Source organism: Pezoporus occidentalis, unplaced genomic scaffold (assembly GCF_034315485.1).
Source record: "Pezoporus occidentalis ecotype Australia unplaced genomic scaffold, CSIRO_AGI_Poc_V1 ctg23, whole genome shotgun sequence".
Classification (NCBI taxonomy): domain Eukaryota; kingdom Metazoa; phylum Chordata; class Aves; order Psittaciformes; family Psittacidae; genus Pezoporus; species Pezoporus occidentalis.
The window spans coordinates 1,351,341-1,366,484 of NW_026914180.1; the positions used below are offsets into that span (position 1 = coordinate 1,351,341).

General features: G+C 47.2%; 2 protein-coding genes across 5 annotated transcripts in view; both read right to left on the minus strand.

Moving 5' to 3' along the window:
• Window positions 1–16: 16 nt before the first annotated feature.
• ACAA1 (acetyl-CoA acyltransferase 1) lies at window positions 17–10,816 on the minus strand. Its single transcript, XM_062621376.1, has 12 exons — window positions 10,617–10,816; window positions 9,567–9,660; window positions 9,223–9,280; window positions 8,372–8,451; window positions 7,901–7,943; window positions 6,108–6,206; window positions 5,614–5,694; window positions 3,215–3,405; window positions 2,949–3,128; window positions 2,146–2,201; window positions 1,424–1,569; window positions 17–1,155 (listed from the first exon to the last, which is right to left on the minus strand). The coding sequence occupies exons 1-12, from the start codon at window positions 10,809–10,811 to the stop codon at window positions 1,080–1,082; spliced, it is 1,299 nt and encodes a 432-aa protein (XP_062477360.1). The 5' UTR covers window positions 10,812–10,816; the 3' UTR covers window positions 17–1,079.
• Window positions 10,817–11,989: 1,173 nt separating this feature from the next.
• The window catches only part of LOC134165034 (mitogen-activated protein kinase kinase kinase 3-like), a 78,480-nt gene continuing 75,325 nt past the window's right edge, over window positions 11,990–15,144 (minus strand). For 3 of the 4 annotated variants that reach the window (XM_062621371.1, XM_062621370.1, XM_062621372.1), the window contains one exon: window positions 11,990–14,603. In XM_062621371.1, coding sequence (XP_062477355.1) covers window positions 14,375–14,603 — 229 coding nt within the window. In that variant the 3' untranslated portion in view covers window positions 11,990–14,374. The remainder of the gene's footprint in view (window positions 14,604–15,144) is intronic. The other variant, XR_009965341.1, reaches the window with a different exon arrangement.

Below are 15,144 nucleotides of genomic sequence, written 5' to 3' on the forward strand. Positions count from 1 at the left end.
AAAAAGAAAATAAATATATCGCAAGAACCCAATTGTATTATTAAGAGCAAAACCAAGAGCCAGGAAAAAGAACTTCGGTCTGTGTTACAAATCTGAGCTTTTTAACGTGTCAAAGTGGATGAGGACATTTCATATTCAAGCTGTTAGTGAGCTTCAGTGATTGTAAGAGAGAGAACAGATAAGGGAGAACTTAACTTTACCAGATGAAATATATATTTGTATTAGCGCTGAGATGTCACCGATGTTTGTACAGTGCTTGCAGTAAGAGTAATGCTGAAATCTGTTTTATGTTAGGTAAGTAAGTATTAATCATAAGACTCTCCTTTAACTTAAGAGTCAGATGAGCTGTGGAAAAAGATGGGGAAAAAATGGTGGCAAGGCCACTTTCAAGTCCTGGCTTGTCGAAATTCAACAGCACTTTTCTGTTCAGGCACCTCCTGTGTGAATTACATTCTAGTCCTTCTACTTTACTCCCCTGGAGGCTTCAGAGCAGCCTGGTTAGAAGCAGAAAGCTATAGCCCAGTCTCCAGCGTCGGGACACCTTAGGGCAGAGCCAGTTTATGACTTGGATGGGACAGATGCAGTTGTAAAGGAAACAATGTAAAGTCTTTGCACTTCTTTCAAACAAGCTGCTCCAGGCTTCTTGTGAGACGGTGACATCTTTTAAAGACAACCCTGGAAAAGCCTCTTCACATGCACTGATCATTTTGTTTTGAGTGACCCTTTTAGACAATTTGTCATACAAAAATACTGTACCATGAACTACTACTCTCTGACAGCAGTCACAGAATAAAGGGATTGATTAAATTAGAAATATCCATTTGTAATCACCACATGAGGGCCTGTGCCTGGACCTCAGCTGAACCCATTTATGCTGTCAGGCTGCCATTTGCCAGTTCTACATTTTCCTGCCAGCTCAGTAGGTCTCTATGGATTATTCTACTTCACCGTTTGTGCCTAAAATTTGTAGATCTAGTAATGAATCCCAGAGTCCACTTGATTTCACAGTGCAAATCATTTGCTATTACTAGTGAAGGCAGAGAATTAGCTGTTGCGTTGTTTCGGCAGTAGGCTGGAGGTTAGTTCCCTGGGTACTCAAACACTGCTGCAGCACCCATGCCAGTTCCGATGCACATTGACACCACGCCGTATGCTCTGAAAGGGAAGAACACATGGGATTAAGAAAAAGACAGATTAGTTTAAATCAGCTGGGGAGGGAGAGAATCCTACAATCCAGATTCACAGAATGGTTTGGGTTCGAAAGGGCAGCAAGACATTACACAGCCCTCCCTTAGGAAGGCCATCAGAAATTCATGTTCAAAACCTATCAGAGAGATGGAGAAAGCTTAACCCACAATGACTGTTGCTAAGCTACTTACACCCATGTAGGGCATTAAGGTTAATACTGTTTCTCAGTGCTCACCTCTTCCCTCTGCGCTTCAATTCATTGAGTAAGGTGACAACTTGACGAGCACCCGTACAGCCCAGTGGATGCCCCAGAGCTATGGCTCCTCCCAGGGGATTGACTTTCTCCATTGGAATGCCCAGCTTTTCAACGCAGTACACAGCCTAGAAAGACAGAGGGAATGGTTTCATGGAGATGCTCTCACCTTCATTAGGTCTCAGCTCTCCCGCAACAGATAGCTAAGAGGACTGCAGAGAAGACTGGTGATCTCACGCCTACATAAGGAGGGACAGCAGACAGTCCTAGGAGCTTGAGGGGCTTCAGAAGATGCATGCTTAAAATGAACTCAAATTATGTATTATTACACAAACGCCACATCATTGTGTCAGCTGCTCTGAAAGTATTAAACAGCACTGACAGGCCTGACTCCAGCTAGATCATCCTTCCCAACGGCAAGGAGTGGAACTAATTACAAATCCCAAGCACAGGGAAGTGAGCTAAGCCCATCCACTCCACCTCAAACTGGAGCCCACATACTTTCTGACAGGTACATCACAAATCTGTGGAAGATACAGTATTGAAGTTTCTGCCTTTCATCAAGGACCTCCAACAGTCCTGTGCATGTTATTAACATTCGTCTATGTAATATGTAGAACAAGTTAAGATTTAACCTGGATACTAAGCTGAAATACACTCAGCTGCCATGCAATGCTGCAACTTAAAACAGGATGATCACTCACCTGGCTTGCAAAGGCTTCATTAATTTCATATATATCAATGTCAGCCAGAGTCAGACCTATGGTTTAAAAAGCCAGGATTTAAAAGCAGGTATTTTTGCCCTATGATTCACTCACAGCCTCCCTTTATGAGTTCTAGTCCTACTTCATTAATGACAAAAACAGGGGTATTGGCTCCATGTGGGGTATCTACACTTGCACACGTTTACGTGCAACATCTAAAGACTGCAAACTGCAACACTTCATGGTAGGTTGTCACTGAGTTTGCCAAATTTCCTTAGATTAAGTGGGATCTGTTTGCAGATGTATTAAAGCTTGAAGAGTATTTTGAGACCAAAAACTATCAGTGAACAGCTGATCACAGCAATGACAGCTGGACACAACAATAATCACAAGCTATAAAAGCTATTTAATCTAATGAGTATGCCAAGAACCCTGAGGAAAACTTCTTAGCACTGGTCAGATGCCAAAATTATAAAAAAAAACCCGAACCAAACACAATCCCCCCCCCCAAGTCATATTAAGGAAAACAGCACTAAACAAACACTAAATCATGTGCCACATGTTAACTGTTGTTGAGACTGTGCAGGGATTTAATCCTGAGCTTCTCAAAGTTGAGCAGATGACAATTTAGACATGGTACAAGCAGAAAGTACTACAACCTGAGGCAAGATCTCTTTTAAGGTTTTGACTCTTAAGTTCATTGTTCCTATGGCTGACTGCTGCACAGGCAGCATATAAATTTCAGCCTGCAGAGTCTGATTTGCCTTGTGCCAAACACTGGGTGAACGACAAGCGGTTCTTACCTGCCTTTTCCACAGCAACAGGGATTGCGTATGCCGGCCCTATGCCCATCACATCGGGTGGGACCCCAACCACAGCAAAGGACCTGAGCACTCCCAAGACTGGGAGTCCCAGCTGTGCTGCTTTCGAGCGCTTTGCCAGGAGAACAGCAGCTGCTCCATCACTGACCTGGCTGGCGTTACCTGTTGGAAGGGATTTCTTTTGTCTAAGCACATTCTATTACAAGGCAGGTAAACCACAGGAACACCAACTTAACAAGAGAGCTGACCTGCTGTAGTGCTACCATCCTCTTTGAAGGCAGGCTTCAGTTTTGCCAAGCCCTCCAGGGTTGTGGAGGGCCTAATCCCTTCATCTTGGTGCACGGTGACTGGTTTTTGGTTGCCCTGATTATCTAGAATGGTGGTCTTCACTGGAACAATCTCAGTTTTAAACAGTCCCATCTGCTGAGCTTTTGCTGCTCTGTTAAAGAAGATTAAGAAAGATTAAAATATTCTGGAGGTGAACTGCAAGAGAACTAATGTCAAGGAAACCAGTTAATAAGAGAATTAACTAAGGTGTGACTTAGTACACAGGTACAACATTGCCAAGTAGTGGACAAGACAACAGGCCAATATTTGGCTCCATTCTTGGGAAGACAAACTTTATACCTCTTCATCATATAAAATGTATCACTAATTTATGGGCGTTCTCCCCCAACCCATTCTGTTCCCATCAATGCCGCTGTGACTGACTCCTACAGCTCACAGCATGAAGCTGTACTTGTCCAGTGGTAGAGTCACAGCACAACTGTTCGAACATCAATTCTTATTTCTGAGAGTTTAAACTGGGCATGTGGGCTAAGCCTCCACATAATGCTAATAACTTCCAATAAGCTAGGGAATGGCTAAAGCTTCACTCATTCCTGGATTTGTCCTGTTAAAGACAAGTTGAGCTCTAAACCACAGACCAGGTATAATCTTCTGGCATCTAAATGCAACCTTTCAGCCCAAAACAGTTGCAGTGTTTATTGCATAGTTCAGTGTGACTATGCAGAAGGGTATTGCTTAATTTAAGCGGTAAAGGTGTGTCGAAGACAGGGTCTGGTCCCCAAGACAGCTGAATTAGCAGGAGGGAACAACTGACACAAACAGACTGGTAAAAGTGAGCAGAACAGAATTAGTTAAATTAGATCAGAGCACAGTTTTAATCTTTCGCATCAACAAGGTATTTTAAAAGCCTCCAGAGGTTAGGTTTACCTTCTAGCAGCAGAGCACCCTTTACAGGGAATACAAATTGGAGACTGAAAGCTTGTTTTACGCCCTCATCACTTTAACTCATCATAGAATCACAGAACAGTTTGGGTTGGAATGACCCTCAAAGCTCATCCAGTTCCAACCCCCTGCCACAGGCAGGGACACCTTCCAGTAGACCAAGTTGTTCCAAGCCCCATCCAACCTGGCCTCGAACACTGCCAGGGATGGGGCAGCCACAGCTTCTCTGGGCAACCTGTGCCAGGGCCTCACCACCCTCAAAGGGAAGAACTTCTGCCTAAGATGTCATCTAAATCTCCCCCCTGTCAGTTTAAAGCCATTCCCGCTGGTCCTGTCACTACAGGCCCTTTTAAAGCCCCCTTCCAGGTTTCTTGTCAGCCCCTTCAGGCACTGGAAGCTACTCCAAGGTCTCCAAGAAGCATTCTTTTCTCCAGGCTGAACAAGCCCAGCTCTCTCAGCCTCTCATAATGAAATGAAAATATTTAATACTCCCAGGTAAGTGAGACTTGGAACAAAGAGCTGAAGGACAGATCAGTAACTCCACAGACATCCTGAGGCCAGAAAATCACCCCCTTCCTTATGTGAGAGGTGAGGATCACTTTCACATACCCTTTTGTGTTATCAGTTCAGTGTCAGTGAGAAAGGCTGGCATGCCAAGTTCCCTGAGAAGCAGGGCCAGAATTTAAAGGTTAACTGGCCTGTGCAGTGGCTTCCTTTTTAGATAAATAATTGGACCGGGGTGATGCTTAAACAGAGCTCTGAAAGTTATTTAACTCTTTGATGGCCATGACTTTAACATGTCACCTGCTGCTGTTAGAATGTCAAAATGGCCCGTGTGTTCCGGGCACCAGCTGACTTCAGCAGTGATCTGACCTAAGAGGAAGGTTATGAGAGGTAGGACTGGGCTCACTTAGAGCCAAACACCTGCAGTGAACACACACCACTCTTCTGATGGGCTCAGCCACCCTCTAGATGCAGCTACAGTTAAGTATTCCCTCTTAGGAAAGGTTCCTTCTGCTTCTACTCCTACATTCAGTTTCAAACAATACTGAGCGAAAGCCACTACAAAAATACTGCACAACATATTTGTTTTAGAAACCTCATGGAGGTTGTATTCTTTGGATGCTGAAAAAACACAGGGGCACTCACTGCTCATGACCCAATGCCTGGTGGTACATGCACAAGATTAGTCTCACAGTCCCCAGTAAAGCTCTGGACTTCGGTTTCCCCACCACACAACCCGGGACATGCACCGATCTTCACTCTGACCATCTCAAGCTTCTTTACTCATGATTAAGATTTGGAAGGCAACATGAAGGCTGTACTTAACCACGCTTAGGAAGTAGCAGTGTTATTTTCTACCTGTATTTATTCCTTAACTAAAAGGTTGAAAAAAAAAAAGAACCCAAACGTTTACTTTTGTTGGGAAGCCAAGGCAAAGGCATCTTGCTTCTTTCGGGAAACTCCAAACTTCTCTGCCACATTTTCTGAGGTTATTCTGGGAAAACAACAACAAAGAATTAATCCAATGAGACACTAATGCAGTTGGCTTCTCCTAAAACAACACAAAGTACAAGCACTGGCTTTAGTCTCAAAGCTAACTGCTGCCTTTTCAACCAAGAATTGCTTGGCAGAAGCAAATCCTGAATCAACTCTAGGACAAAAGCATGGCTCAAATCCATTTTCCTTGCTCATTAAGCCATTGAGCTTAAGACGTAAGACAAGGAAATCTTTCATCAGAGTTGCTGATCTTCCCCCATTTCACATAATTCATCTTCTACCACAACCAAGGCAGATGCCGACACATACAGATCCAAGCTGACCACATTCATATTGATCTGGAACAGTACAGTCACTGAGGAGACAGACCATCCGGAAACCCCCTAAACTTTGGGAAGAGGAACCACTTACCCCATAGGAATCAAGCAATCCCTTGCTTTGCTGTTTTCCATCAAGCTGGAACTGATATCACCAGGATTATTTGCACTTCTGAGGGACATGGTTTCCACACTAAACACAGGAAAGATATGAATTTGCAAACAGTGCTTCACAGTACATACGTGGTTCTTGTGCCACTAAGACTGACCGAAACTCAGTGTCTTTACAACTTGCATTCCTACTACCCCACAGAAACATCACTAATAAAAAAGAAACGGACAAGGCAGAAGCTCTTCAGTCATCAATATCAGAATTACTATGAAATGAAAACAGATTGCTACATTAAATTGGTCCTTATTTCACTGGAACAGAATAACAACGTTCAGTCATTAATAACAGTTAATTTCTCGTGTTTCCGCAGCTAGGAAGGAATTGCTAAAGATTCCAGCACTTCTGACCTCAAACACAGCAAGAAACCTAAGTTTCTAGGAGAGGAGTTTGCAGTGAGATTGTCAACAGCCATAAAAACTCAACTTACACATTAAGCACTGGTTGGCAGCAAAATAAGGAAAGTATTAAGCAAACCTACAGAGACACTTCAGTAAGTTACACCATTTATATTTCACAACAGAGAGAATTTAAGATGTTGATCCCAGAGGCTGCAGCCTTTGACCTACAAATGAATTAACAGCTTGAAGATATCCAAGTTTATTGCAGGAACACACTTAAGCCATCACTTAAGACCAGTGAACATTTGAAAAGTCAGTCTAGACCACAAAGTCTACAATGGAAAGAGGGTTTGAAGAGGGTTCTACTCTGCACTCCACAGAGACACTATGAAGAATAAACAAGGGAACTATTCCTGTAAAATGCAAGAGAAGCAGAAAACAAGGGCTTTCCCCAAGCAGCTTATCAGGAATTTAATATGGGACAGTGCATTACTTGGCTTCAGCTGGATCTACACCCCAAAGGAAGGTACAGAATCAGGTTTGAAGTAAGAGTAAACCACAGCTTCTGTGTTTTGTGTTGTCATCCAGTATCTTTCCACTTACAGAGTGGCTGAGTCCACTCGGGAAGAGCATGACTTGGGATAAACCCAACTCACAAAAGCTATTTGTAGCTTAAGAGATTTTGTTTTACTGTTTATTCATTCTTCTGAAGTGAATATGTGTGTAGTCACTAGCATTTCTCCAAAGCCAACCCAGCATTTATATAACCCTCTAAGAAATAAACACTTCTATTGATGTTGGGACTGAAGCAAAGAACAGTATGCCTGTCCACTGCAGAACAACATCTCCTGTAGGCCTGTAGAACAGTTATTAGCATGGGTAGACCATTTACTTCCTTATCTAAGATAGCTGCTGGTCTTCTAAGACACTAGTTAATTTGAGATCAGTTAGAAAGCTAATTGTGGAGGGTTCTTTCAGGCTCTGCACACAAGTGGTATCCCACAGCAGAGACAGAGGACCCTAACAGAAAAGGTTTTTGCATGCTTGTAAGAGATACTCAGCCTCTTATTGCAACTCCAGCTGACATGTCACCAAGACCAAAACTTCCAGGAGAATTAAAGTATATTCAGTCACCTTCCCTCCTTAACATGACCTGATCTTCTTTAGTAAAAGTACTCAGCAGCCTCTGGAAATATACGAATTGCATCTGCAGCCACCACATATACTCAGGTCCTACTTTTAGAGTTTATTCACTATTTGTCAAATGAGGACAGCATCTATTTCCTTGGGGGGAACAGATGTGGTGGGAAAGGGTTTCTAATTCCTCACACGAGAGCTCTTGCAGAGGGACAGAATACCATAGAAAGATTTTCTTACCCACAGGCCAAGCCAATGTCATATGATCCATTTCGGATGCCACCTGTAACAGCAGTGCAGAAACATTCTTATTATCATTAGGAGCAAAAGCATTTCCATTCTAGCTGCGGTTTCATGAACCCCTGAGGCACCTACCACAGGCAAATAGGGCATTCCCTCTTCCCTTCCACCTGCACAACATAAGACAGGTCAAGGAGCTAATGGGGCTGAAGACCAACCACGACCTGACATGCAGAGAGCACTAGAGGGCTGAAGCTGCCTGATATGGAAGTGATGGTAGAACTCACTCTCAGAAAACCAAGTTAGTTCCATAGGAGTAAACTAAGCCACTCAAGGATATAAAAGTATTCAACTAGTAACACCAAGGATTCCTAACAGCAGACATTATTGCTACTTCTACTGCTCAGACAGATTGGAGAACAGGAGAAAGAAGCACCTGGGGTGGGGCAGGCATTGCCTCTGATCCCTTACCTGCTATATTGATAACAGCCTGTAGGCCAGAGGAGCACTGCCGGTTCACGCTCGAGCACGGCACCGTCTCTGGAATACCACTAGAAAACAAGACAGCACTGACTAAGACTCGGTGACGCAACAAACCAAATCTCTAAAGACAGCATTAAACCATGCGATTAAACTTTTAACCCTCAAGTTCAAGACAGATCCCTTCATGCATTTGTTGACCTATTTGGTCCTGCACCAAGAGAAAGCAAAGTTCAGAGAGAATTTCCACACTTGATTTGCAAGTGGTTCTGCAGGCTGTTTCCCCACAGGTGTGTCTTCAGAAGGTCCACTCCAAGCAGGGGCCTCTTGTGCGCCTTGTTTCCAAGCTTTGATTTGGGCCAGAAATACTGAAAAGCTCTGTAATATTCACAGTTACAGGTGGGCTGTGCCTGCACCTCACCGCTTGGCAACAGACACCGGCTATTTAGAAGCTGAGATCCAGCTCAGTACAAACCACTGACCACCAATACTGGGGAAGGAACAGAAAGACTTGAGACAACTCAATGGTTTTAGGACCACAGAGTGGAAGGAAGTGCAGCTTGGAAGTGTGGAGAAGCAGCAGGTACAGCTGGGAGCCCACAAAACAAGATCTCCCATTCAGAGGCCCAACACAGGAGGCACAAACAGAGTAAACAGCCTCACCTCTGCCTCCTTGTCTCTGCCCCTCCAAACAACTGATCAAAGTCTAATTTCTAGGCAAAAGGTGATGTGCTGTAACAACCTAAGAGTGCATGAGCCTCATCACAACCTCTGACCCAGTGCTGCCCCATAGCCAAGGCCTGAGAAAGAGGGGAAGAACCTCGGTCCGGCTGAGAGTTTACCTTAGGAACTGTGCAACTCTCGCAATCAAAGCGCCGGCTCCAGGCTGCAGCACGTTTCCTGGGTGCAAAGATACGGTTCCAGTCAATGGGTTGCATTCCCCTCGCTATTTGCTGCAGGCACCGAAGGGATACAACATCACCATGGCTTGGTACCACCTGGCACCCAGATCAGAGCCCCACCACGTGCCAGAACAGTGACAACAGACACACTGATTTCAGAAACCTAATACTGCAAACTAACCCCTTCCAACCCCACAATACTTCCAAGTACCCCAGGAGCAGCCTGTCCTGGAGAGCTGTCCAGACCAGGAGTTTCAAAGTCCAGAGAGAGGTTGTTTACTCACCCACACAGATATCCCCCAGGGCCTCAGGACGAAGATTGACATCTTGAAGAACGGCTGTCATAACAGCAGACAGTAGTTCATCAGGTGTAGTATCCTAAAAGCATAGGGGATTAGAGCTACTCAGCAAATACCAGTAACTGCTCTGTCACCAGTTTACCCTCAGGTTACTTCACAGGACTCACAGCTTAGGCAGCTTTACTCCACTTCTCAGCTCATTATGGCTGTCATTGTCTACAAAAGTCTTCTCTGTGTTTTTCACCTTCACACACTGTAACACCTGCTGCTTTCTTACCTACCTCAGTTTCATATGAGCACACTTTGTAGGGCCTTCAAAACCAAACGACTATGTTGAGTTATGTGACAAGACTTAGCAAGTAGAGCCCTTCAATTTATCTTGTGAAAGAAACAAGGGCGACCCCTCAGCTGGTGAGAGGGCCCCCCAGCATGGTGAGACCTATCTTGAAGGATGACAAGCAACGCACAACCTCTGCGGCCACCCTTGCACCCTCGGTCTGCACCCCTGAACATTGCCACCCAGGGGGACAATGGGCCGCTCCAGAAGGGCAGCACATCCACGTAAGGTGCTGCTGGTACCTTGCTGCGCAGGGGAGGGAGCTGCTGCCTTTCCAAGTGGTTGCTCTGTTCGGCCACTGGGGTAACAGCAGCACGGAGAGACCTACTTCGGGCTTTAAGAAGAGCCGGGAAACTCGTCGGTACATTCGCTGGCTTTCTGGGGTGCCAGTGGTCCTGCTGCACCTGGGCCGTGTACACACACACACCCCCCCCCGGCACTAAAACCACCAGAAAGCGCCTTTTATACCATTACAAAGCACAGCCCGCTGCTGGGCCGTGGCTGGGGGTCCCACATCTCCTCGACCTGCAGCGGAGCAGTGCTGGGGGGCTCGGTGCCCGAGGGGACCCCGACGCGGCACACTGCGGGGCTCAGCAACCGGGGGCAGCGGGAGCACCCAGTCCCCGATGGGGAAGGCGGGCAGTGGGGCGGCAGTCCCCGTAGCACCCCGGGAGCAGGACAGCCCAGCCGGGCCATACCTTGAAGCCGCCGCGCTTGGCGCGGGCGATGGCGGTCCTCCGTCCGTGCACCACCACCACATCGTCGGAGCTGGCTGCCCGCGGCGAGACCCCGGCGCGACTCCCGCACGGCGCGGCGCTAACCCCCGTGCCCGGCCCTGGGGGGGAACCGGCGAGATGCCCCAGCAAGAGCTGCACCCGGCGAGCCGCCGCCATGTTGTCCCCGCCGCCTCAGGAAGGGGGTAGAGGCGGGAGGCGGCAGGACGCACGGGCTCGTTTGCATGGCCCCGCCCGCAGCGGGGAGCCCGGGCCCGGGGGTGGGCGATGGGAACTGACTGAGAGCTGTGGAACAGGAACGTGCAGCCGGGCTGCACCACGGAGCGGGGAAAGGAACGCGAGCGACATGGTTGAGTACAGCTAAAATGGGCAAGCAGGGAAAGGAAACAAACCGGGGAAAAGGAAGAAAAGAAGGGAGAGAGAGGGGAAAAAAAGAGGGAGGAAAACCTGGGAAAGAGAAAAAAATCGGAAAAAATAAAGCCGGGAAAAAACAGGAAAAAGCCGTGGAAAATGGGGAGAAACCGGGAAAAATAAATACAGGGGAAATAGGGAAAAAGGAAAAAGAAACGGGGAAAATGGGGAAAAGTAGGAAAAATTGGGAAAACGGGGGAAAAAAAAAAAAGAGGAAAAAATGAAACAAAACTATGCAAAAGAAAAAAAAACAAACAGGAAAACGGGAAAAAACGGGACAAAAAGGAAAAAAACAGGAAAAAGGGGGAAAATGGGGAAAAAACAAGAAAAACAAAAACGGAGGAAAAACGGGAAAAAACGAGAAAAACAAGGAGGAAAAACGGGAAAAGAAAAAATGGGGGAAAAGCGGAAAAAAAGGAAAACAGGAAAAACTGGAAAAAATAAAGGGAAAAAAGAAAAAAAAAAGAAAAAATAGGGGGGAAAACAGAGGAAAGAGAAAAAAAGGAAAAAAAAAGTAAAGAATAACGAAAGAAAACCCCACCAGGGACAAAGCACCAGCGAAAATAAATAAAAGGACATTTTAAAATTAAAAATAAATAATTAACCCATGTAACTGTGTGTGCTTGGGGCATCGGCACACAGCGGGACGCCAGGACCAAAGGGCACGCAGAGCCCTGCACTGATGGATGGTTTCAGGTAAGCCCCAGGAACCACCCGCCCCATTCCTGCCTCGACCCTTCAAGTCCTGTCCCCTGCCTCACTGGTGGCCTGAGCCCATACCGGTGCCAGGGGACACCCAAGGGCCGCTCCAGCCTCCACCCCCCAGGGAAAATCATTTCCCAGCAGGACCATGACAGTGCAGTGCACAGGGAAATCCACTGAGCTACAGGCAAACCGGAACAAACTCAAGGGAAAACAAAACCACCACCAAAAAAACCCAACTTTACATGGCAGAATATTACATTCTCTTTTCCTGTTTCATTCTGTACATCAGAACACTGCACGGATTTTAACAAATAAAAAGGCACAGGCACCTGAGGAGTGAGTCGCACACACACATATGCACACACACATATGCACACACACACGAGCCACATTCATCCACGGGATGATTCCGGTGCTTTGAGGGGAGTTTTGGGGCAGCCCCAGCCCAGGGCAACCGAGAGCTTACTTTTGCTCTCCAAGTTTTGGAAAGAAGGCGAGCACCCACCTGCCACCGAAGGCTGAGAAAATCAAACCCAAAGAGATTCAATGAAAGAGGAGAAAGCAGCTTAAAAACGTTTTGGTTTGGTTGTTTGGTCTTTGTTAGCTTTGGTGAAAACACATCTCGTTACCCTCTTCTGACAAAACCCTCCCCAGCCAACACTGATTGTTTTCTTTTTGTCCATCCATCCCATGTTACCAAACAGACTGATGATGGATTTGGTCCTATTCACAGAATAAAATTCTTCACTCCCACCCAGAGGAAGGAGGCAACTTTAAACCCCCCCTTCCCAAGACAGCTGCCCATCACCGCTGTGTCAGACTGGCTTCACCAGAGCCCAGCCTGGGCAAGAACTGGCCTCTGCAGCTTTGCAGGGAAGTTTCTAGGGAATCCTTTGAGCTATTTCCCCTCATTTTCCCTGACCATACCAGTGTTTTATTTTTAAACTGGAATAGCTCTAATTTTTGCTTCTTTTCCGAGCTGTTGACAAGGAAAGGCTCTTACTGGCACACCTGCCGTGCAAAGTCTTGATCTCTTCTTCCACGTGGAAGAATCCAAGGACAGGTCAAATCACACCAATCTCCCAACTTCCTCTTCAGTCCAAGCAACACTTTTCATTTTCAATTAGAAACGATATGTTTTCACCCACTGGCATGAAGACAGCAACCTCCTGGTAACTGCATATTTAACCCTTTGCTGGGCCAGATGGACACAGCTATTGCAGCAGGAAAAGGGAAGGTGCAATTAGTTTGTCCAAAATAACCAAGATCTGATGAATTCATTAGCTTCCAAGGACTCTGTGCATGCTCCCTGCCCAGTTTCCCAGCAGGGTACTGCTTGTAGCTCACAACTGGCCTATTTTCTCCTACAACTTCAAATATACTGGGGGAAGAAATCTGTTTCCAGCTGCCCTCAACTCACATAACTCTCTTCTGATTTGCAGCTTCACAGCCCTGCAGCTGCTGCCTTGGGCACCATCATGAAGATGATATCCCCCTTCTCTGCTCCCAGGGCTGGTCCTACAAGGCCTGGAGAAGGCACCCAGCCCTTGGCAGTCCAGATCAACAGGCTCTGTTTCTCTCTGCTTAGGTTATTTGGAGACCCACTGGGCTCCTCCTGCAGCTCTGCTTCCACAATGTATTGGCAGCCCTCCAAACTCAGTGTAGCAGCATAGGTACAGGCTAGCAGGACTAAGGCTGTGAGCAGAGAGCATCCTCACCAAGACGTCCTCCAGCTCCCACCTGAAGCCTGATGGTTCCTAACAAGAACTGTCTGATGCTCAGCTGCAGGTATTGACAGCATTTAAACATCCCTACACACAGCCCATGGCAGAGGTCCTGGGCATCGGTCCATGGGTGTACCCCAGAGAGACCTCCTGCACCCCGAGAGGACCCCTTCTTCCAAGAGTCACACACACACACATGCACACACATACACAAAGGCAAAGTCAACACGGCTGCTGCATCATCGCACCCGACCCTGTGCTTTGCGCCGAGCATCACTCCTTGATTGTAACCGCTTAAGGCACAGAACAGTATTAAATGCCGCCCTGCCTGGAGATGTGGGCTGGTCCCACGACCTCCAGGAGGGTTCGGTCCCCTTGTGAACGAGGACACGCAGGTCCCCCCGACTCTGTGGTCTGAGGATCATCTCCTTCAGCTTGGCTTAAGCCCCTGTCTGTTCTCCTGCAAAAGGTGGTGATCGCCACTGAGCATCTTATTCATCTGCTGTCCTGGGGATGCTGCCAGCATCGCTGTTGTGCTGTGGCGGAGAATGGATCCCATTTGCTGCACTTTCCCCTAGAGATAAGTAACATAGTGAGGTGGGATGACCCTCTTATCGCTGGCAGCAAGAAGGTTACTTGGTCCGAGGCCAGCACTCGCACAAGTCTGGGAAATCCCTCACTCTGAATTCCTGGTGCCAATAATCCTGAGAGCAGCTTGGAAATCCAACAACACAGAGGGTGCTGAGCCAGCAATGAGCAAGAAGGGACCTATGGGGGCCACCGCCAGGACAGCCCAGGGTGGATGTCTGAACCGTAGAGCACAGAAAGTCTGGCGGCCACCCCGTTCCCACCAGCATTTCCCCATTCCCCACTGCCAGGGGCTCAGAGCCCGCAGTTCATGAAGGGGTGTCTCAGCAGGTCCTCAGCTGTCGGCCTCCGCTTCTCCTCCACGAAGATCTGCTCGAGGAAGTTGCGGCAGGAGTTGGAGACACTGTCGGGGAGCTGGGGTTTGGTCGGCTGGGTGGCAATCTTAAAAATAGCCGCCATGGCCTCGAACTCTGCCCACGGCGGCTTCTCTGTTAACATCTCCACCACGGTGCAGGCCACACTCCTGCAACAATGCCAAGACACAGGGGTGAGATGGAAGGTAGCGCACTGGGGCGGTGGCTGTGTATCTCAAGTCTAATCAGCTCTAAGGCTGCACCTGACTGGATGGACTGTGGGGAGCAAAGCCACATGAGTGATGGGCGCACATCTCTGGAACACATGGCCCCCTGAAACTCACTGTTCAGGCAAGCCCTTGGAACTGGGCTCTCCCTCCCACCAGCAGGAGTGAACTTGCAAGTCTTGCTCTAAAGCTGGTGGCTTTTCTGCCTACGTTAGCTGTCAGATATTAAGTTTGATAAGAGCATGTGAGAGACGTTATTGGAGCATTCCCTGAAGGGAAACCCAGGCACAAGTCCAGACACCACTGTTTCAGCAATAGCATGTATGAATGAATGTATGAATAGCCAGAATTAAATGTTTGCCTACATCCAACTTCATCTCCAAAGTGCACCTGAAAAGGAGCCCAAAACGTTTCCCTGTGCTTGCTAAGGAGTCATCGTCACAGCAGAGACACTCTCTGCCACCTCCATTCATGGTTGCTCCTA

What these genes read in the sequence shown, in the direction of transcription:
- ACAA1 (XM_062621376.1), bottom strand. Translation starts at nt 10,811, where the DNA reads ATGGCGGCGGCTCGCCGGGTGCAGCTCTTGCTGGGGCATCTCGCCGGT. An exon ending in GCCTTGGCTTCCCAACAAAA is followed by an intron (nt 3,406 to 5,613) that starts GTAAACGTTTGG and finishes CTTCTTTAACAG; the next exon opens with AGCAGCAAAAGCTCAGCAGA. An exon ending in GGATGGTAGCACTACAGCAG is followed by an intron (nt 3,129 to 3,214) that starts GTCAGCTCTCTT and finishes CCCTTCCAACAG; the next exon opens with GTAACGCCAGCCAGGTCAGT.